The sequence below is a fragment of the Leucoraja erinacea genome, chromosome 1 (genome assembly GCF_028641065.1).
Source record: "Leucoraja erinacea ecotype New England chromosome 1, Leri_hhj_1, whole genome shotgun sequence".
Taxonomy (NCBI): Eukaryota; Metazoa; Chordata; class Chondrichthyes; order Rajiformes; family Rajidae; genus Leucoraja; species Leucoraja erinaceus.
This window is the reverse complement of record NC_073377.1, coordinates 557,558-581,938: the sequence shown is the minus strand read 5'-3', so window position 1 is coordinate 581,938 and position 24,381 is coordinate 557,558. Positions and strand designations below refer to the sequence as shown.

General features: G+C 43.2%; 1 protein-coding gene across 4 annotated transcripts in view; it reads left to right on the top strand.

Moving 5' to 3' along the window:
• dnaaf9 (dynein axonemal assembly factor 9) overlaps window positions 1-9,380 on the top strand; it is a 109,363-nt gene extending 99,983 nt beyond the window's left edge. For all 4 annotated transcript variants that reach the window (XM_055642897.1, XM_055642818.1, XM_055643124.1 and 1 more), the window contains 3 exons: window positions 206-271; window positions 2,926-3,019; window positions 3,921-9,380. In XM_055642897.1, the coding sequence (XP_055498872.1) occupies window positions 206-271; window positions 2,926-3,019; window positions 3,921-4,027 (267 nt within the window). In that variant the 3' untranslated portion in view covers window positions 4,028-9,380. The remainder of the gene's footprint in view (window positions 1-205; window positions 272-2,925; window positions 3,020-3,920) is intronic.
• The last annotated feature ends 15,001 nt before the right edge of the window (window positions 9,381-24,381 follow it).

Here is a 24,381-nt window from a genome sequence, read left to right as displayed (position 1 = left end):
TCGGGATTGAACCTGGGTCTCCGGCGCTGTAAGGCAGTAACTCTACCGCTGTGCCACCGTGACATCTATATAATAATAAAACTCAATTGTATATAGACATACCACAAAGCTTTAAGATGTGAAATGATGCTTACACCTGTAATGCTATTCATATTATTTTTCTAATGAAAGTATGAATATTTTAATCATGTTTTTCCCACTGTAGAAACTTATGAAGAAGTCCCTCAAGACATTTGAAACCCTCACCAAGCAAGAAATTAAGAATATCCATGTAAGTACTGACTTTTTTCTATTTTATAGTGATGGAATCAGACATAAACAAGGTTGAACATGTAGGTCTCATGCGCACTGAGTCGACATTTTGATATATAGTTCAATACATTCACTCTTAGTTGAGCTAAGAGAGAGAGAGGCAAAATTGGTGAGCACATCGCTATCAAAGCTATTGTGTGCTGACTGGTTGTATTGCACTACAGTGATCAAGGAAGCATTCCCTCTCTTGAATTCTAATAGAACAGCAGAGAGGGATGTTGTTTGTGCCTGTGTTGGGACTTTGTAAATGCTGTTTAATTTAGTACCAGAATCCAGCCCTTCTCCCATTAGTCATTGTCCAGTTATTTTCTGGATGTCATGAAGCAATTTATTCCACTGCACTTTTATTCGTTATGTTTCAGCGTATGAATAAGTTTGATCTCATGTGAACCCTTTAATTCTGATAATTATGTTAAAGCTAGCACGTCCGGATACTGGCCCATTTAACACTCTCATTCTTCTAAATTCCAGAGATTGTAAGATTAAACCTATTCAATCTCTCGTCACCTGATAAATTTGCCACCCCAGGAATCAATCCAATGAACCTTCTCTATACTCTTAGAGCAAAAATATTCCCTTGGTTTCACGGGGTTCTCTTCAATTAGAGCAAGATGTCTCTTCTCGTGCACTTGATTCCTTTCTTAATATTGGGGCTGTCCCACTGTACGAGCTAATCCAAGAGTTCTCCCGAGTTTCCCCTGATTCGAACTCGGAGAATTACAGTAATAGCCGCTCGTAGGTACTCGGGGCTCTCGTGGACATTTTTCAACATTTAAAAAAATCTTCCTGAGCTTACCGCATTTCCCGAGTACCTGCCGTTAGCGTTACGAGCCGCTAAGAGACGTTCCGAGCTCCGACATACCCGCTAAGTACATTCTACGTGCTTACCATGAGTTTGATTTTTTTTTTTAACTTGGGAGAGCTCTTGAATTAGCTCGTACAGTGGGACAGCCTCTTAAAGCCCATGTATCAGTTGGTGTCTCAATTGTTAAATCTGCATGCTAACCTTCAGTAATTATTGTACAACAACACCCTGGTCCCTATGAATACCTTGCAATCTTTCACCATTCAAAAAATACTTTTCTATTTATTCTACCAAAGTGGATGGCCCTACATTTTAGCTTTGGTCATTAAATACTTTCACAAATGGACTGCAGTAGTTCAAGAAGGCTTTTACTTCCACGTTCTCGAGCGCAATCATGGATGGGCTTGAGAAATTAAGAATGCCTACCTTGTCAATGACAGCCACATACTGTAAATGAAGAAGACAAAATGTAAATGATTGAACCATTGCTCTTAAATGCTGTACCACTCAAATGCTTCCAACCAACACATATCCGCATTAAATTTTATCTGCTATTCAAATGCTGTTCATACTTGCAATGTTGGCAATGATCGTACTTAATAATTTCTTGATCACCAAATGTATTAATGATAACTGATGATAAATTAGAAGTTTTTAGAAAAAGCATTTGACAAAGTCACACAAGCTGGTTAGCAGAATTTAAGTCAACAGAATAAAGCTGACAGTGGCAGCATGGATGAGAAATTGGTTCCGGGACAGAAGGCCAACAGTTCAGTTCAGTTTTATTTGTCATATGTAGGTTAACACAGGGTCAACGGTACAATAAAATGTGTTTGACAAGACAATGGGTCACCTCAGCAATGATATTACAAGGATAAAAATAATATAAAATAAGATAAGATAAAAGTGACATAGGTAGGTAAAAGACAATCATAAATAAAATAATCAACATATATGATGTGTTCATCAGTTCAGAAGCCTGATGGTTAAAAACTGTTCTTAAGTCTGGTGGTACGTGCAGCCATGCTCCTGTATCGTCTGCCTGACGGTAACAAGGAGAACAGTCTGCGTGCTGGGTGGCTGTGGTCCTTGATGATGCTGCGTGCCTTCCGCAGGAATGGCCGGAAGACAGTTGCCAGTGATGTGCTGTGCCGCCTTCAACACTCTCTGTAGTGACAGACTGATGCAGCCCATCAGCAGACTCTTGATGGTGCATCTGTAGAAGTTTATGAGGATGCTGACATTCATGCCAAACTTCTCAGGAAACAGAGCCGCTGGCGGGCTTTCTTTGTTATTGTGTCCGTGTGCAGCGTCCAAGAGAGGTCCTCAGTGACGTGCACACCGAGGAACTTGAAGCTGCAGACCATTTCAACCTCAGCATCACCGATGTGGATGGGGAGGTGTCCACTCCCCTGCTGTCTCCTGTAGTCCACGATCATCTCTTTAGTTTTGCTGACATTGAGAGAGAGGTTATTTTCCTGGCACCAGCTGTTTAGTTCCTTTACCTCCTCTCTATAGACTGTCTCTCTGTGATGAGGCCCAGGGTGGTCATGTCGTCAGCAAACTTTAGGATGATGTTAGAGCTGTGCTTAGCAGTACAATCGTGCATGAACAGGGAGTACAGGAGAGGACTGAGCACACAGCCCTGTGGTGTGCCTGTGTTGTGGTGTATTGTTGCTTTACAGACTAGACGATGGGCAACTGCGTTTCCTGGTGGATAATGCTGGGACTATTGCTTTTTTGATATTGTCTTGATCTTAAGAATATAGGAAGCACCTTCTTAAAATATTTGATCTTTAACTTTTCAGATAAAACGTCATTTAGAGCTACCTCCACCTGGTTGGTTTTATAATGGGAACCAGTTTGTGAACTTCTTTGGCGAGAAGAGTGACTATCATCCATGTATCCTTTTGATGGGAATCCTTTAATTTTAATGATCTGGGCTTGTGGTCTATAAATGGAATTTTAAAGTTTTTATTTATTAAATTAGATATGAAATCTATGTGGGAGTATCCTGACTCAGGAGCCTCTGGTGCAAGGTAAGGATTGTTCAAAGTAATGTTTTCTGTTGATGGCTTGTGCTTTTCAGGGTGAAGAAAGGATGACCCGACGTGGGGGAGGGGGAGGGAGTGGGGCGGAACAGAGGAAGACCTGGCGGGGGATACTTTGCAACTTTGTCAGCGTCATTGGTGTGGCAACTATTTGCATGCCTTCCGTATGCAAAACAAAGAATTTCACTGACTCGTCACAATGTGACAATAAAGTATTAATTCATTCAGCAATTTTCCCATTGCCCTACGCGATAGAAATAAAATTCACCATTTGGTCTTAATTTGCCAATGAAAAGCTTTAGAAACAACTCTACCGTTTGCCTTTTTAATTTTGTAGTTGGCTCCTTTTCTGTTGAAAATATTTCCTTTTTACATTGAACAAAAATTTCTAACAACAATTAACCACCTCCTGAAATAATGTAATTACTAGTATTAGTGTATAGATTTGTGGTTGGATAGTTCTTTTCTGTACAATTTTGTTTTGAACAATTACGATAATGCTGTCCATCACCAGTGTGACAGATCCTACCAGGTATTTCAAGTGTTACCGTGCAAGATCCTGAGAAAACCTGCCCTGCATGTATCTCATTGTAGAATGGATAAAATATGCTTTTTATATTAAATTGCACCTAAAACTATGCTGATAAATTTGAGCAAATACATCACTGGATAGTTAAGATTAATTGTTTTGCATTTTGTCTGTAAGATTACAAAGAGAATGGTTAATTTCCTTTATATATCTAAATAATCAGTGATGGACACATTCATAGAAGAATATCTGTTGGAGGTCAACAAAGACATCGAGAAACACAATGCAGAGGTTGAAAAACAAGAAAGTCAAGATCTCTTTGAGCCATAAATATTGATAAAGTCTGATGTGATTTGAATGCAACAGGACAACAAATTACAGATTATCAACGTTGTCTAAAGCTGAATTAGAGCTGGTAAAATACCAAATCTTTTTCCTGTGCATTGATGCATCTCAAAATGTAACTTAAAAGTTTCAAGCAAGAAACCTGCAGGAATTTACAACTGTTTATACCTGAAAATCAAATGTACGGATGGAATTTTCCACTGCTGATTTAACTGAGGATAAGCTGCAAAGGGAAGTATAATTGATGCAATTCCCAGTTCACACGTTGGGTCACATTTAACCCAACAAAATATAAAACTCGACACTTTATTCATTTTCAAGCTGCTTAAAGTGAACACAGCTTGCCCCAGAAGAAATTTAAGTTACATTGTTTGCTGTTCTTGAAAAAGTGCAGTACACATAACTTCATGCTGGAATATTGAACACGTATCCCTGCTCAAATTCACTCAGAAGGAAAACTAATTGAACAAAACGAATTGATAAAATTAACACAAATCTTTTAACCATGATTTTGGAAAAATAGTGGTAATTCCACCTGACCAATTGCTCGCAAGTTGTACTTAATATAATTCCTCTGAATAGTTCCATTGCTCTGGAGCTCATGTTTTTTTTCTCCCAAGTTCTTTTTTCTGCAGTTAGAATTGTCACTGATCTACTTGGACTTGTAATATGTGAAAGCTGAGTTTAGCAAAGTTACTCCACATAATTTGGTATAGAAGTCCTTTATCAGGGATTTAGTGCATACGAGGATTTACAGAGTTAAAAAATAGGAATGTAGCTATGGTAGCTCATGTTCTTGACTAAAAATAAGCCATATTTCACATACGGTCATTAGTGATAAAAGCAGAATAAGTCTACTCCATCATTCAATCATGGCTGATCTATTTCTCCCTCCTAACCCCATTCTGCCTTCTTCCCATAACTCCTGACACCTGTGCATCTGCTAATGTCTACAATCTTAACACTATATGTACCTTTATGTTATGCAGAGAAACATTGAACTGGGTTGTTAAACCTAAAGGTCTAGATTATTTTTTTTTTTAAGTACCATCTTGCACACAATGCTGCTTCAGTAATTTTACTAATATCTCACTCTGTCCCAGCCCTCAAAAGTTTGGGCCTAATGCTGTTATTGGAAAAGTAAACCAGTGAGTTGGGAGAAAGTGCATTACCAGATTTTTTTTTAAATTGTTAGATAATAACTAGTTATTCCAATTGATAAAATTTAGGATAACTAAGAGGTATTTTTTGCACAGCTCAAAACTTTCCATAAATATTGAGATGCCTGCAAGTGTAGTAATTTGTAAAATTATTTGAAAGATAATTTCCCATATATAACATATTAGCTATGAAGCATTCAATGGTGGAGCAGAGAAAAGGCGAAACTTTATGAACCTTCACATAAAGAGAAAAGCAAGTTTAGAAACCATGTACAGCTAAGCAGTTGGATTGGTGGAATAATTTGCAGTCAATTGAAAATTGTGTTCCTGCCCTATTCTCCACAAACAATTTGAATAACATTGTGGATAGTGGCCTTATCGACTTCAAATGCGAAGTGATGTGTTCAGGTTTAATTGTTCATGTTTGTTCCACATTTACACAATTCCTTTTGAAAAATGTGAAGAAAAAAATGTGTGGCTGCACTTTGTATTTTGTAGCTTGCGCAAGTCAGCTACACTGCTCTAGTTAGAATTTGGGTTCCAACAGTTTAAAGTTTACAAAATTCTATGACTTGTTTCGGAAAGTAAGCCCTAATCTGTTCGAGATGAAGCTTGTAAAACTGCTATGCATCGTGTCAGATATTGCACTTAAGTACTGATGGTACTCACCAGATGAATAATGTAACCACATTATGTAGCATACTTTTCTATCTGCATCAGTGGTTTCATTGATTTACCTGTCTCAGCTGTACTCATTTAAATTTTGATAAGCATGATACAAAAACAAAGGCAATGCTCTGTCTATTTGTATCTCAAATCAAACGGTTGTCATTTAGTACTGAAAAAAATTGATATATGCGTGAAATTTTTAAAGCTTTGCCAATTTGGTAAAGTAGTTATGGGTAGATCGTGAAATAATACAGAAAATAATTGATGCATCATTTAGCCAACACAGGAGTTCAAAAAAGAATAAGATGTAAACCGATCCATTTGAACTGCAAGATCCCCTTATTCTAAAATACTTACCAAGCTGAGAATAAATATCTTGCATATTATCTATCCATTTAAGTGCTTAAATGGAAAAATAGTCTTCCTGAATTCAATGTACACCTGTCTCTGTGTGTTATTGAGTTCTTGATTATGCATGTAAATCACCTTTATGCATGAAAGATGGTTGATTACGCAAACCTTAATTAAAAAGTAAATGCAGTCAAGGGGACTGGCTATTAGCGTAGGATAATGCTGCCATTTACTTTAAATGTGCTCAATAAATATATCTCAAATGCATAAGAACTTTATTCCAACCTTCATTAATTTTCCTCAAGTTTGACCTTATTCAAGTAAAACAAATTGATGCTACAACTTAATAATTTTGTTCATTTAAGAGAAATGTCGTGCCAGTAAACCTTGCATGAAATTCTCTGTGATGATTTAGATTGTTAGGATGTGCAATTTTAAATTAGAGACCTGTTCTCCTAATTACTCTTGAAATTTCAAAAGTTAAATCACTTTGATAGAAAACATTCTTGCACCTGTTAAATTGGAATGCTAAGTACTTTGTGGAAAAGGCTATGTTACTGTGATGTAAAGCCTTCCACATTTCAACAACAAAAAATCAATTTTGCTCCATTTATCAGAGGTTCACAACAAATTGTATCTATGATGGTTGCATGCTGATCACCAATATGATCAATAAGTACAGTCAATACTTCAGGCGCTCTTTATGTTTTGCTGCATTGGTATGATAAAGAATGTTTTCTACGGGTTCTACACATATATATATATATATACATACATATATATATCTTGGGACAATGAAGCGTGAATAAAATAAATGGAGAAATAAGCTGAGGGCATTTTTGATATGAGCAAATGGCAGTTTATCGGATCTAGTTAGATTTAAAAGTAGGCAACTGTAGGAAGTCTTCCCCGAAAAGTAGACTTTACAGCTATGCTGTGTTGATATCCTGATGGGTTTGAGTGTTTGTTTACCACTATAACCGCAATCATTATTAATATTGCTGGGACAGCAAAAAAAAAAGATTTTTTTTGGAGTCTCAATGTAGTTGTGATGGACGACGTCAAGAGTTTTTAACTGAGATAATACGATCTGTAAAGAAACAGTACACAAAAATATATTCAAGCTTCAGAATGTTATCACGGTGAAGCTGTACAACGGCTCAGCATTAAGCTACGCTGACATTGGAAGGTTCACCGTGATTGGGATGGGGCGTATGTCTGTATTAATTGGAGAGGTAAATTATCATGCAGGATAATCAGTCTATTGAAAGGAAATCATCACCCTTTGGTAATAAATCAGTTATACTGAATTTTGGATTCATCAAAATAGTCAACGTGTGACCTGTCTGTGACAACGGTTGCAAGGAAGCTGCATGATTTTACAGAGTTATGGAAGGGTCGTCCATCATTGACGTATGAATAGTTAAGATGCTTACACTAAGATGGGGTTGTGTATCAGGCTACATTAAAATGTTAGTTTAACATCAATGACTTTTGTGCTTATGAAGGCATGAAGATGATCAGTGTACGATGTAGTCAGTAGTTGTATTTCATGGCACATTAAAAAAATAGATTTACTGTGAAATTATTCGCCACACTTAATTCTCAACTTATGGGAACAGTCAGATTTTGGCTGCTACTGACTTAGTTCATTTTCTGCAGTGTAATTCTGCATTAAATAAAAATTTAAGGAGCAGATTATTATGCAAGGCGTCAAACCTTACACTAACAGAAATGTAAAATACTATTGTAAGCTATACATTTTATGGCTTATGAATTGATTAATGGCAACAGAACCTTGGGTGTTAATCACTTATTGGTTTAAAAGAAAACCAGTACATGTATGATGTCAAATCATACATGTATTACAGGATACAGTAACCTATTCACAATTCAGCCTAGAATACAAGAAGCCCACATCACAAAAGAATTGGCAGGTCAAAACATCCGTAGATATATAGAAATCTCACGACATCTGAAGGAATTTATTTCTTGGATATTTTCAGATTAAAATATAAAATGTATTGGCAGAAATGTTGGTGCAAGTTCAGTGGATGATTTTACTAAGCACAGTTAGAATTTCTAAGTGTGCATATGTTTTGGGCTACCGTAGTTTCTATTAGGTTGTTTGGTGTTTCTGGCGTTTGACAGGACTGGTTCTACAAGTAATTTGAATTCAAGGACAGCTCTATTAAAGTAATTACTCACAGAAGCAGTTTCTTGAATTGAGATGCTTTGGGTTCCTGGGCCTCCTGTTAATTTGACGTTTAAAGCTTACTATTAAAAGCTGGTGTTGGAGAAAGTGATTTAATATCAAAGGAACTGAGTATTTTTTTTAAAGTATCTAAATGCCAAGCAGGTGTTTTGATGTTAAACTATTCGCAGGCCTTAACAGTATGCTTGCATTTCTATTGTTGGGAGTGTCTTCTACTGGTCACTGAAGTTATGGGACATGTATTTGTTGATGGGACACTGCAACTTAAATTAGCCTATATTCTCTGGTTTACGTGACCTGAGGGTTAATTTAAGTTATTATTTAATTGTTCCTATTTGGAATTCTAACAGTATTTGCACATAATTAATTCAATTACAGAATTGGTATTTAGATAAAAGGGAATACTTTTTACTGTAATTTGCTACAACGTGATGTAATTTTAAATACATCGTTAGCAAAATAACTTACCTCATAACATGAATTGAAAGATACAATGAATTTTTAGACAATTGTTGAATTTTTCAAGCAAATTTCTTCATATAAATGAAGAGTCAATTCAGGAATTTATTCGTTTGACTTGAAAGTGTGCCAAATTTATCATTTTCATACGAACTTCAACCACTTTAGTTTCTTTTTGGATGGGGGAGTAATATCTTTAAATTAAAAAGATTGAATTGTATTTGCACAAACCTACTGTAACTTCAGTTAAACTGGTTTTGCGTGTGACTGAAGCTTTTTTGCATATCTCGTATTTATTACACTGCAAAATTATAATTAATCCAATAAAATGTATAGAATAATTATTAGTTTTTCCATTTATTTTTGTATTTGTTGATGCATTTTTACCGGTAGTTGTGTGACGTTTTGCAATTTTACACGTAATTTCCAGCAATTGTGTTCCAATTTAATGTTCAATAAAATGTATATGTTTCATCAGATAAAATTGACTTATTTAAATTATTTCTGTATTTTGAAGTACTATATATTTGCTTTAGGGAAAATTTGAATCCTACTGGATGAGTTATTTCTACGTGTAAATATGATGAGATCCCTATTTTTTAAGACACCTTTGCCCCTGGAGTTCAGTTGTAGTTTAGTTTAAAAATACAGCATGGAACGGGACCTTTGACCCACCAAGTCCATGACGACTACTGATCACCTGCACATGCTAGTTCAATGTTATTTCACTTTCTCATCCACTCCCTACAGACAAGGGGAAATTAACCTACAAACTCGCACATCTTTGGGACATGGAAGAAATCAGAGCACCTGGAGGGAACCCATGTAGTCACAGGGAGAACGTGCAAATTCCACACAGACCACCCAAGGTCAGGATCAAACCCGGGTCCGTGGCCCTGTGAGGCAACAACCCTACTGCTGTGCCACTGACATAGTGTATGCTCTGCATTCCATAAAATCACCTTAACGCTATGACATAACCTAATTTCTTTGAAATGTAGATTATGGAGGTGCATTTGGACGTTGGGAGGCTTTTGAATGCAACAAGGTGAAATTAGCGGCCTTGTGCGTTCGCAACACTGAATGGTAAGAATAAGTTTGAAATAAAATTGGGTATAGAAGTGCAATTTGTATTTGAAGGTGAGAACAAGGACAGTTGCATTAGAAAATGTTGCATATAAGTTGGAGAATTTAGGGAGCGGGCAGTGAAATTCAAATTGTCATTGAAAACATGCATCTATTAAATGCTGCAACTGGTCAAGAAACATAGAAAATAGGTCAAGAGTGTTTTATTGTCATATGTCCCTGATAGGACAATGAAATTCTTGCTTGCTGCAGCACAACAGAATATGAAAACCTAGTACATAACGGGAGAAAAAAGTTCAGTGTGTATATATGCACAGGCACACATACTCAATAAATAAACAAATATAGTGCAATAAGAATAACAGTCTGTTATTAAACGTTCAGAGCTTATTTGGTGTCATTTTTAATAGCCTGATGGCTATGGGGAAGAAGCTGTTCCTGAACGTTACAGTTTTCAGGCTCCTGTACCTTCTTCCCGAAGACAATGATGAAATCAGTGGCCAGGATGGTGTGGGTCTTTGATGATGTTGGCTGCCTTTTTGAGGTGGTCAGAACCGGTGATGGACTGGGCAGGACGTTCCTGAAGGTTCCGCTCCTGGACGTTCAAGTTGCCGAACCAGGCCATGATGCATCCAGTCAGTATGCTCTCTACTATGCACCTGTAGAAGTTCAAGAGAATCCTCTTTGACATACCAAATCTCTGTAGCCTTCTCAGGAAGTAGAGGCGCTGATGTGCCTTCTTTATAATTGCTTCAGTGTGCTGGGTCCAGGAAAGATCTTCAGAAATATGCACGCCCAGGAATTTGCCGTTTTTGACCATCTCCACCATCGATGTAAACAGGATTGTGGGTCCTTATCCTTCCCCTACCAAATTCCACAATCAGGTCCTTGATTTTACTGATGTTGAGAGCCAGGTTGTTGTGCTGGCACCATTTGGTCAATCGGTCGATCTCACTTCTATACTCTGACTCATCACCATCTGTAATTCGTCCAACAACAGTTGTGTCGTCGGCAAACTTGATGATGGAGTTCGCACTATGTCCGGCTACACAGTCATGGGTAAAGCAGAGGGCTGAGCACGCAGCCTTGAGGTGCTCCCATACCGATTGTTACTGAGGATGAAGTGTTTCTGCCAATTCAAACAGACTGGTCTGTGGCTGAGGAAGTCGAGAATCCAATTGCAGAGGGGTGAGCAGAGACCCAGTTCCCTGTGCTTGGTAACCAGCTTGGAGAGGATGATGGTATTGAACGGCAAGCTGTAGTCTATAAACAACAGCCTGACGTAAGAGTTTTTATTGTCCAAGTAGTCCAAGAACCACACGGCTCTTCGAGCCAGCACCGCCATTCAATATGATCATGGCTGATCATCCAAAATCAGTACCCCTTTCTTGCTTTTTTCCCCCATATGATTCCATTAGCCCTAAAAGTTATATCTAACTCTCTTGAAAACATCCAGTGAAATGGCTTCCACTGCCTTCAGTGGCAGAGAATTCTACAGATTCAGAACTCTCTGGGTGAAAAAGTTTTTCCTTATCTGAGTCCTAAATGGCCCACCCCTTATTCTTAAATTGTGACCCCTGGTTCTGGAATCTCCCAACATCGGGAACATTTTTCCTGCATCTAGCCTGTCCAATCTCTTAAGAATTTTGTATATTTCCAGAAGATCCCCTCTCATCTAAATTCCGGTGAATATAAGCCCAGTCGATCCAGTCTTTCGTCATATGTCAGTCCTGCCATACCGGGAATTAACCTGGTGAACCTATGCTGCACTCCTTCAATAGCAAGAAAGTCCTTCCTCAAATTAGGAGAGCAAAACTGCACACAATACTCCAGGTATGATCTCACCAGGGCCCTGTACAACTGCAGTAGGACCTTCTTGCTGTTATACTCAAATCCTCTCGCTATGAAGGCCAACATGCCATTAGCTTTCTTCACTGCCTGCTGTACCTGCACGCTTACTTTCAGTAAATGATGATATAGCCACAGGGTCTGAGGAGATGTATTCTTGGCTGCCACATGAGATTGCTGGAGCCTTGACAGAGATTTAATCATCTTCTCTGGCCACAGTAGAGGTGCCACATGATTGGAGGATAGCAAGTGTGGTAACTTTATTCTTGAAGGACAGTGGGGATTATGGAGAGAAAGAGGGAGAGATACGGTACGTAATCAGGCTCTTTGGTCCACCTCGTCTGCGCTGACAGTCAGCAATGGTTCTTTATTGTCACGTATGCACTGCACAGTAAAATTACTGCACCCGTCACCATATTTTGGCACCATTTACAAAGAAAACGGAATAAACCCAGTCTGATCCACATGCAGTAAGTACAGTACTTCTTCGGGTAAGCCCCAGGCTGCTGCAGGACCTGTTCTGTCGCCCGCGACTAGTTCGACCCACTAACTGACGTCCCTCTTCTCCCCCGACCGCCTCTGTCCTTGGGGTGCCTCTTGCAGGTGCTGGAGACACCCCCAGTCCCTCTCCGACCAACCCACTCTTCGCGTCCGTTGCCGCCAGCGACTCCCACACAATCCAACATTGATCTGAGTTTTTGCTTATTATACTCTGCATTCACAAAACTCCTGCCAGATTTTAACACTCACCTGCTTCTTCAGTGCATTTTACAGTGGTCATTCACCCTACCAATCCACAGGTCTTCGGGATGCGTCAGGCAACTGGAACACCGGAAAGAAAATTCCCAGTCATAAGTGAGAATTGTAGTCTCCATATGCACAATATCCAAGGTCAGGATCAAGGGTCGGATTTAGATGAAGAGAGGCCCTAAGCTCTTCCACTTGTGAGGCACCCCTCCCAATCCCCCACCCACACGACTGGTCAAGTCAAGTCATGTTTATTCGTCACATACACATACGAGATGTGCAGTGAAATGAAAAGTGGCAATGCTCACGGATTGTGCAAAAAAACTACAAAACAGAATGGAACAGAATCACATATTCACATATTACATATTTGTGGGAGGAAAAAAGAGAAATAAAACAGCAATTTTAAAAAGACACCACACAACAGTAGAGTGGTACAGTAAAGTTAGTCTGTGGTGAGATAGGAGTTTACAGTCCTAATGGCCTCTGGGAAGAAACTCCTTCTCAACCTCTCCGTTCTCACAGCATGGCAACGGAGGCGTTTGCCTGACCGTAGCAGCTGGAACAGTCCGTTGCAGGGGTGGAAGGGGTCTCCCATGATTTTATTGGCTCTGGAGTTGCATCTCCTGATGTATAGTTACTGCAGGGGGGCGAGTGAAGTTCCCATAGTGCATTCGGCCGAACGCACTACTCTCTGCAGAGCCTTCTTGTCCTGGGCAGAGCAATTCCCAAACCAAATTGTGATGTTTCCGGACAAGATGCTTTCCACAGCCGCTGAGTAGAAGCACTGGAGGATCCTCGGAGACACTCTGAATTTCCTCAATTGCCTGAGGTGGTAAAGGCGCTGCCTTGCCTTACTCACCAGTGCTGCGGCGTGTGATGACCATGTCATATCCTCAGAGATGTGGACTCCCAGATATTTAAAACAGCTCACCCTATCCACAGGATCCCCATTTATCCTCAATGGTGTGTACGTCCTCGGATGATGTGCCCTCCGAAAGTCCATGATCAGCTCCTTCGTTTTTTTGATGTTCAAGAGGAGGCTGTTATCCTGGCACCAGAGTGCTAGATCAGCCACCTCCTCCCGGTAGGCCTTCTCATCGTTGTCTGAGATCAGGCCCACCACCACAGTGTCATCAGCAAACTTGATTATAGAGTTGGAGCTGAATCTAGCCACACAGTCAAGTGTGTACAGGGAGTACAATAGGGGGCTGAGGACGCAACCCTGGGGGGATCCTGTGCTCAGGGTGAAAGCCTTTGATGTATTTTCTCCCATCTTGACTACCTGGGGCCTGGCGGTGAGAAAGTCCAGGACCCAGGCACACAGGGAGGTGTTGAGCCCCAATTCCAGTAGCTTCTCGGCCAGTCTGGTGGGGACTATTGTGTTGAAGGCTGAACTGAAGTCTATGAACAGCATCCTCACGTAGCCCCCCTTCTGGCTGTCAAGATGAGAGAGAGCGGTGTGCAAGACCTGGGAGACCGCATTGTCCATGGATCTGTTCGGTATGCGCACTGCAACGGGTCCATGTTGCAGGGGAGGAAGGCGCAGATGTGTTTCTTCACCAGCCTCTCAAAGCATTTCATGACTACCGAGGTAAGGGCCACCGGACGGTAGTCATTCAGGCAGGCTGGGGAGGCATTTTTTGGTACCGGTACAATGATGGATCTTTTGAAGCAGGCAGGGACCGCGGACTTGTCCAGGGAGAGGTTGAATATTATAGTGAGCACCGGAGCTAGCTGCGTAGCACAGGACTTGAGTACTCGCCCCGAGATGCCATCAGGGCCTACAGCTTTCCTCGTGTTCACCCGTGTCAGGGCCCTCCTCACGTCGTGCTCGGACAACAAGAATGTGTGCACATCCCCAGCGATGGACCTCCATTCAGCTTTGTTAGCCAGCACGCTGGCTGTGTTTTCGTTAGTCGGCAAACCTGCGGATGTTGCCAGTCTCGAAACGAGCGAAGAAGGAGTTCAGGTCATCAGCTAGGGAGGTGCCAACACTTCCGGTTCAGGGGGTGCTGCTCCGGTAGTTGGTTACACCCCGTAGCCCCTGTCACAGGCGTCTGTTGTCCTGCTGCTCCATCTGTGACTCCATCTGAGGACTATGAATACCCGACAGTGACAGTGTGACACTTTTAGATCCTACTGTATGTTGTCATTAAACAGTTGGTTTTAAAATCCATATTGGATTCATCGTGGTGCGGGCGATGCCTTACCTGGATCGCCGTTTGAAGCTCTGGAGCGTTGGGCCTGCTGTTTCAACATCATGGAGCTGTGGTTTACGGAGCTCCCAGCCTCGGGCCACCCTGATTTCAATATCACGGAGCCCTGGGATCCCTTTGCCGAGGGCCGCCAGCGTGAATCTCCACACATCTCAGCCTGTGGACTTCGGGAGCCGCGGTCTCCAGTAGGAAGTGGCCGTTTCGGAAGTCCAAGCCGCTGAGAATGTTCCCCCCGTTCCGATGTCGGATGGTGACCCCCAAATTTTATTGTACCAGTGGCCATGAGGGGGCCCAAGAGGAGGGAGTCTGTTTGAGACGGGAAAAGGGATCATCAATGGGGGCGAGGACTCCTTCCCATGGAAGAACGATGTGAGGCGGAGGCGGCGGGAGAAAAGCTCCAAGTCGCAGCAGGCGCGGAACTCATTGAGGTGGGGACGGAGGGGGACAAAGGTGAGGCCTCTGCTGAGGACAGACCGTTCGGTATCTGAGAGGGGGAGGTCAGGGGGGATGGTGAACACATGGCAAGGATGGGGGTTGGGGCCGAAGTAAGGCAGGTGAGTGGATGAGGCCGAGGCGATGTCTGGTGGGGGGGGGGGGGGGGGGGGGTGGGGTGGGGGGGGGGGGTCAGGGAGTACGGGGGTATGAGGACTGTAGTGTGGGTGGGGAAGAGCTGAGGTCACATGGTTTGAGGGGAATGGGGAAGACCCAGTGGAACAGCCCCTGAGGTTACCAGGGTTGGGGGACTAGTACTAGGGCCCAGCGCAGTCAAACTCAGGGGAGTTGGAGTCTGCAGCGTGGAAACACCAGGCCCGGTGCTGAGTCCAGGCTGCAGGTAAGGCGACAGCTGCGGGCTGCGGGCTGCTGGAGGGCGGTGGAGTGGCCAGGGTCAGCAGGCAAAAAGTAGGAGATCCTCTCCACAACAAATATAAACCTCACCTGCATTTTAATCCCACACCACCAAAGCCTCCGGAATCGCTAGCACAGCGCCACTGACGGTAGGTTTTGTAACAACGCCACTATGTCAAAGGTTTTATACACCTTGGTGGAGCGTGCGGAGTCCCCCTAGATCTCGAGGCCCTAAGCTTACGCTTGTCTAGCTTATACGTAAATCCGGCCCTGCTCAGGATTGAATCCGGGTTGCTGGCAGAGAGGCAATGTCTCGTCTAGCTGGGCCACTGTACCACCCGGGTTCGATAGTTAATTATACGTAGGAGAATCTAGCAACAGTTTGGGGAAAACATTTCTGAGGATTAATACCAGGAGAAGTAGTCAACGTGGCTTTGTTAAGAAAGGTATGTCTCACCAATTTGAATTTTCATGTTAGAATTGGTGCAAAAGATTCTTATTATACACATTCACAATCTATATTCCCAGGTGACAGAAATTAATCCTGATTTTGGAAAGACTAAAATGTTAGGATATGCAATGAATTTATAATATTTACAATGGATAATTCATGATATTTACAATGAATAGCATTTATGTTCAATAGACAATAGGTGCAGGAGTAGGTCATTCGGCCCTTCAAGCCAGCACCGCCATTCAATGTGATCATGGCTGATCATCCCCAATCAGTACCCCGTTCCTGCCTTTTCCCCATATCCCCTGACTCTGCTATCATTAAGAGCCCTATCTAGTTCTCTCTTGACAGTACCCAGAGAACCGGCCTCCACCCTCTAAGGCAGAGAATTCCACAGACTCACAACACTCTGTGTGAAAAAGTGTTTCTTCATCTCCGTTCTAAATGGCTTACTCCTTATTGTTAAACTGTGGCCCCTGGTGCTGGACTCGCCCAACATTGGGAACATTTTACAATGAATAGCATTTATGTTCGGTGTCCTTGGAGTGTGTTTACTATATTCGGATCAAGGTGAGAATCTGACAGACCCTACAAACTTAATGAATAGTGAAAGGTCTGAATAGAGTGGATGTGGAGACGATGTTTCCATTAGTGGGAGAGTCGAGGAGGAATTTCTTTGTTGAGAGGTTGGTGAAACTGTGGAATTCATTGCCACAGAGGGTTGTGGAGGACAGCTCATTGGGTGTTTTTAAAGCGGAGATTGACTTTCTTGATTAGTAAGAGTGCCAAAGGTTATGGGAGAAGACAGGAGAATGGGGTTGAGAGGGAAACACAGATCAGCCATGATTTAATGGTGGAGTAGACTTGATGGACTGAATGGCCTAGTTCTGTGCCTATGACTTATGGACTTGTGAAGGACAAAATGACTTTGAGGTTTTTGTCCAAGTGTCTGATGATACAGGGACAAGATGGTTAAGGAATACAGAATACTAAACTTCATTAGCCAGGGCATTAAATATAAGAGCAGAGAAGTATTGGTATAACTGTATAAATCACTTCTCCCATTCTATGTCAATCTAGAAGTAGAAACAAGGAACTGCAGATGCTGGTTTAGCAAGGAAAGACACAAAATACCTGGAGAACATGGATAGGTGACGTTTCTAGTCGGGACGCCTTCTACAAACTGGCAGCGGGGGTGTGGAGAAAGGAAGATAGAAGAGTGGGAGGTAATCACAGAGGAAGGGCAGTGTCATAGAGTGATACAAGGTGGAAACAGGCCTTTCAGCCCAACTTGCCCACACCGACCTACAATGTCCCAGCTACACTAGTCCCACCTGCCCGCATTTGGTCCATATCCCTCCAAACATCTCCTATCCATGTACCTGTCTAACTGTTTCTTAAACGTCGGGATAGGTCCAGCCTCAACTACCTCTCTGGCAGCTTGTTCCATACACCCACCACCCTTTGTGTGATAAGATTTTAAACTCCAGATTCCTATTAAATCTTTTCCCTTTCACCTTAAACATATGTCCTCTGGTCCTCGATTCACCTAGTTTGGGCAAGACACTCTGTGCATCTACCTGATATATTCCTCTCATGATTTTATACAGGAGAGGATACACTTTTATACAGTTGGCTAAAGAGCTGGTGATCTATGACTTTTAAAGCGGCCTACTTCAAAGACACATCATCCATCTTAAGCATTCATTCTCTCCATTACCTCCCTCAGGTAGTAACTCCTACTCTCAGAAAGAACATGGGCACGTAGTGCATGGAACACTGCTAACTCAAATGAAAATCAAAATTAAATCTATCTATCTATATCTATCTATACTATTACTAAAACACTTTGTCTTGCTTGTGGCTTTGTGTGTGTGTCAATTTCTATTTTCCTATTTTCTTCCAAACGCTAGGCCACAGCCTTCCCATTTTCACACATTCTACTCACATTTATCCCGTCGAGGCGATAAACATCTTCCCGTCGCATTCCCTCCTATATTTCCGGACTTTTTCTTCGTTTTAAAGTTTTAAAAGATGCCAGAAAACTCACCCAGTTCGGGGAAAAAAACCTCCAAGTGACGTCACAATCGACCCGCAATGCAGGACGGGACACTACGGGAAGGGGGAGGGGGCACTACAGCGCTCACGTGGCAGCGGCTGCCGGTGCCCAGCGCCCGATGCACGGTGGGGAGGATGGCGCTGGAGCTGGAGCTGGAGTTTGGGTGAGAGCCGAGCCCGGGGCCTAATAAGAAGCCACCGCTGGAACCAAGGACAAGCCTGGGTCCGGGGACTGGGACGAGCTCACTGGAGCCCAGTTGGCGGCCGAGCTGACGGCTGGAGTCTACAGGCAAGGCCGGGTCGGGTACGAGAACCAGGCCGAGGTCCAGGCCCTGGCGCTGCTCTATGACCTGGGTAGGTCGTGGAGCAGGGAATGGGAGTGAGGGGAGGAGGATGAGGGAAATGAGGAGGAGGGAGATTGGGGGGGGTGGAGATATGCCCCTCTCTCCAACCCTTTCTACCCTTCCTCCCTCTCTACCCTTCCTCCCTCCCCTTTACACTACTCCCTCTTTACACCAAAGATCTTATAGCGAAGCAAGATGGGTTACTCTCACGCAAACGTGTAGTACGCTCATGGGCGGATTCATGGGCGATTTTATGACTCATTTTAGCAACCTGCCTCCGCCATCTTGTTCCGCCATCTTGCTTCCGGCCAAAGATTGGATCCGCAGCGGGGAGAGGGAGTGTGCGGCCCGGGGCAGCGGGAGAGGGAGTGTGGGGCCCGGGGCAGCGGGAGAGGGGATAAGGCCTAGTGTGTGTGAAGTTGCGGGGAGGTTTACAATGTTTCTTATTTACAATGTTTCTTATTTAATGTCCCGTGTCTAGTCTGAAATAAAGTTCATTATTGGATCAGAATATAATTGTGTGTGTTATATGATTATATACATTTATATAATTTTCATGTATGTGTGTTTATAAACATTTTATTCTTTAACAAGAATTAACAGAATTATGAACTAACAGAATTATGAATCTAACCCTATATCACACACAAAATGTTCGCCCGCAATGTCAATTACCCTGCGAGTCGGGTCGGTTCCGGTTACTACAAAATCAACTCAAACACTGCTTGTGAGCCATTCAAAAATAAATGATTTAAAAAACCATTAAAAAAGACAATTACCAGAGTCAAATTTTATTCTTGACAAGAAGTATGAACTGACAGATTTATGAATCTAACCCACACAAACTGTTGCCCCGCAACATTGATTACAGTGCGAGTCGGGTCGGGTCAGGTAGGCTCAGGTTACTAAAATGGGTGTGGAAAAATGCCCAGGATCCCCTCCATAGCGTACTACACGTCAGCCCATTGCATTTCGCAGGAGTAGCCCATCTTGCTCTGCTATAAGATCTTTGCTTTACACTACTCCCTCTCTACACTACTCACTCTCCCTATCTACCCTCACTCCCACCCTCTCTACCCCCATCTCTCTCATCTTCCCTCTCTGCCCCCTCCCTCTCCACCGCCCCTTCTCTACCCTCCCTCTCTACCCCCTCCCTCACTATCCCCCTCCCTCTCTACCCTCCCTCACTCCCTACTCCCCTACCCCACTACTCCCCTCTCTCTCCCCTCCCCATCTACCCCCTCCCTCTCTACTCCTCTCCCTCTCCAGGGATTGGAGGGTGAAAAGGAGGAGGAGGGAGTGCTGGGGGATGAGGAAAAATGAGCCGCGCCTGCGCAGTTGGGGGCTATGTGTGAGTGGTGGAATCTTGCGTTGGGGGAGCGTGTGAGTGGTGGAATCTTGCGTTGGGGGAGCGTGTGACTAGTGGAATCTTGCGTTGGGGGAGCGTGTGAGTGGTGGAATCTTGCGTTGGGGGCTATGCGTGAGTGGTGGAATCTTGCGTTGGGGGAGCGTGTGAGTGGTGGAATCTTGCGTTGGGGGAGCAGATGAGTCTGCACTAGGTCTAATATGAAATAAATACAGAAAGTGCTGGAAACATTGGATCAATTAATGTTTGCAGCATTATCTACATCTTCCTTCTCTTCCCTCAGTTCCCTCCCAAGACTAGAAAGGCGGCACAGTGGTGCAGCGGCAGAGTTGCTGCCTTACAGCTATTTCAGCGCCAGATGCCCGCGTTCGATCCAAACTACGGGCGCTGTCTGTACGGAGTTTGTACGTTCTCCCCGTGACCGCATGGGTTTTCTCCGAGATCTTTGGTTTCCTCCCACGCTCCAAAAACGTCCAGGCTTGTTGGTTAATTGGCTTTCTATGAATATAAATTGTCCCTAGTGTGTATAGCATAGTGTTAATGGGCGGGGATTGTTGGTCAGTGCAGACTGGGTGGGCCGAAGGGCCTATTTCCACGCTGCATCTCTAAGCTAAACTAAACTGAACTAAACTTGGTAGCATATTACCATTCCTTCATTGTTGCCTCGTCTAATACTGGCATTACACACTTGACACTTTTGGAGATACACTGATATCTCCAGTGTCCCCCTCCATGAGTCTTAGTCTGATGAAGGCTCTTGACTCAAAACGTCACCTATTTCTTTTCTCCAGAGATGCTGCCTGACCCACTGAGTTATTCCAGCATTTTGTGTCCATCTCCGTTTTAAACCAGCATCTGCAGTTCCTTCTTACACACCTTTGGAGAGGATGGGTTTAGAGGGACGTGGGTCAAACGCAGGCAGGTGGGACCACGGTAGATGAGACAAGTTGGTCAGCATGGACAAGTTGGGCTGTTGGGCCTGTTTCCACTCTGTATATGACTTTATGACACCTTCATCAGAAAATTTGCAGTGTTTCTAAGAGGTTTCTTGACAATATTCTCTCAAGGTCAATTAGAATCATAGTCATAGTCATATAGCATGGAAACAGGCATGGAACAGGCCAAACCTGCCCACACCGGCCAACATGTCCCAGCTACACTGGTCCCACCTGCCTGCGTTTGGTCCATATCACTCCGAACCTGTCTAACTGTTTCTTAAACGTTGCGGAAGTGCCAGCCTCAACTACCTCCTCTGGCAGCTCGTTCCACACACCCAGCACCCTTTGTGTGAAATTGAGAGCGGCCAATAAAAATGTTGGCTTTGCCAGCAATGTCCGTCCCCGAAAATAGAACTTAAAGAAAAAGTGAATTGGGGGTTGCCTTGAACAGCGTTAAGTCTTTGAACTGATGCCTTAAACATAAGCCAAAAGATCTAAGCTGGCTTTACACCAAGTAGATCGCACTGTTCCAAACATTGATGTGTTAGCTTACAGCCAGATTTAATAAAACATCATCTGTAACATTGGCTACTGTGCAAATCCTTCATTTGATTGGAATACATAACTACATTCTTAATCTGAAAAACACAATAGTAACTCAGTGTGGTTTTAAGTTTAAGATTACATCGAGGCTGAAAGATTATCAAAGTAAGCTGTCAGAAGAGTTGGAAGATGGTTAGGGTTGTCTGCAAGGGTGAGCCTATATTCTCCAGCCATCAACTTCAAACAGTTGAACAGTGTGGTTTAGCACAGCGCAGTGAATCACCATGTTGGATGTCAGGGTTTCCAGATGGTCTTTGAAGTTCAAGATCAGAACCTTTTCACAAGTAATTTCCCCATCTCAAATATAAATACTAAGCAAATCCGTCATAGCCTCTTGCAGCAGCTTGTGGTAATGACTCTGGTGCCGTTGTTTGCAGTTCAGCTTGATACATAACCATATAACCATATAACAATTACAGCACAGAAACAGGCCATCTCGGCCCTACAAGTCCGTGCCAAACAAATTTCTTATTCACCAGCAACTTGTCCTGGATCACCCATATTAAAGTAATGACCAAGAAAGCACACCAATGCCTCTACTTCATTATGCCCCTGTCCCACTGAGGAAACCTGAACGGAAACCTCTGGAGACTTTGCGCCCCGCCCAAGTTTCCGTGCGGTTACCAGAGGCTCCCGGAGGTTTTTGTCAGTCTCCCTACCTGCTTCCACTACCCGCAACCTCCGGCAACCACCTGCAACCTCCGGGAACCGCACGGAAACCTTGGGTGGGGCGCAAAGTCTCCAGAGGTTTCCGTTCGGGTTTCCTAAGTGGGACAGGGGCATTAGAAGGCTTAGGAAGTCTGGCAACTTGTCCCCAACAACTCTCACCAACTTCTACTGATGCGCCGTAGAAAGTATTTTATCAGGATGCATCACAGCTTGGTTTGGGAACAGCTCCATCCAAGATCACAATTCGCTGCAATTTCTTGTGGGATTGAACACGCCAAACATCCTAGGCCTTCTCAGGGAGTAGAGGCGTTGGTGTGCTTTCATGGTCGTGGCTTCAATATGTGTGGTCCAGGAGAAGATGTTGGTGACATTGACTCCTAGGGATTTGACGTTTTCAACCACCTCTATTTGCCCCGTCAATGCAAACTGGGGCGTGTGAACCGCTTCACTTCCTGATGCCGATCACTATCTCCTTTGTCTTGCTGACATTGAGAGAAAGGTTGTTGTTCGTAAGATCATTGGCTTCTGCAAAATTGCCCCTAATGTGTCGGGAGTGGATGAGAAAGTGGGATAACATGGAACGAGTGTGAACGGGAGGTTGGTAATCGACATGGATTTGGAGGGCTGTTTCCATGCTGTATATTTCAACCACGCATAGAAACAGGTCCCTCAGCTCTCTCTGGGCCTGCTTCCATACTGTAAGCCTATAAGACGCCTTGTGTAATTACATAATTTATCCAAAGATAGACTCAAAATGCTGGAGTAGCACAGCGGAACGGGGGGAACATCTCTGGAGAGAAGGAATTCTTCTGTAGGTCTCGACCCGAAGGAATTCTTCTGTAAGTTACCCATTCCTTCAATCCAGAGATGATGCCAGACCCGCCGAGTTACTCCAGCATTTTGTGTCTACAGTGTAAACCAACATCTGTAGTTCCTTCATACAACATAATTTCTCCAGTCTGGTGATCAGAACAGCGCACAGTAATGCAGACATAGTCACACCTCACTGCTTTTCATTCTATGTCCTGGTTAATGATGGTAAGTATCCCACTATCTGACGAAGAAACGTACAAAATTCTTAAGGGGTTGGACAGGCTAGATGCAGGAAGATTGTTCCCGATGTTGGGGAAGTCCAGAACAAGGGGTCACAGTTTAAGGATAAGGGGGAAATCTTTTAGGACCGAGATGAGAAAAACATTTTTCACACAGAGAATGGTGACTCTCTGGAATTCTCTGCCACAGAAAGTAGTTGAGGCCATTACATTGGCTAAATGTAAGAGAGAGTTAGATGTGGCCCTTGTGGCTAAAGGTATCAGGGGGTATGGAGAGAAGGCAGGTACAGGATACTGAGTTGAATGATCAGCCATGATCATATTGAATGGCAGTGCAGGCTCGAAGGGCCGAATGGCCTACTCCTGCACCTATTTTCTATGTTTCTATGTTTCTATGAAAGATCTCGACCTCAAACGTCACCTATCCTTTTTCTCCAGAGATGCTGCCTGACCCGCTGAGATATTCCAGCATATGATATCTATCTTTGGTTTAGTTTAATTTAGTTTAGAGATACAGCCCCCTTAGCCCAACGAATCCGCACCGACCAGCGATCCCTGCACACTAACACTATCTCACACACTAGGGACAACTTACACTTATACCAAACTAATTTATCTTCAAACTTGTACGTCTTTGGAGTGTGGGAGGAAACTCCGTGCAGACAGCACCTGTAGTCAGGATCGAACTGGGGTCTCTGGTGCTGAAAGCGCTGTAAGGCAGCAACTCTACCGCTGTGCCACCGTGCCGCCCATTATAAAAGAGCACTTTGTTTCTACATAAGTATCCACAATGCTTTTTTAAAAACACCCTATCCCAATGTGCTGCCACATTCAGGTACTCTTAGACCAGCAGAGCAAGGTCTTTGAGAGGAAGCAGGTAAACAAGCCCTACGGCCCACCAAGTCCATGCTAACATCCCCTACCTGTGACGTTAGGTTGAAAAGGCACATCATTACCTCTCTTATCCCTGTTGGCCTTTTTGAATAAAGATATTTGCTTTCCACCGGTCATCTGGTACTTCCATTTCACTGGCCAAATTGCTGCCGGAAGAATTTACCAGTAGGTTTGTGAAAAGTGTACATAGAACTGAGAACAGTACATCACTAAAACAGGCCCTTTGTCCTACAGTGTCTGTGCCGAACATGATGCCAAGTTAAATTAATCTCCTCTGCCTGCATGTGATCCATACCACTCCATTTTCTGCAGAATTATTTCAAGATGGCTAGAATACAAAAACAGAGATGTAATGCTGAGG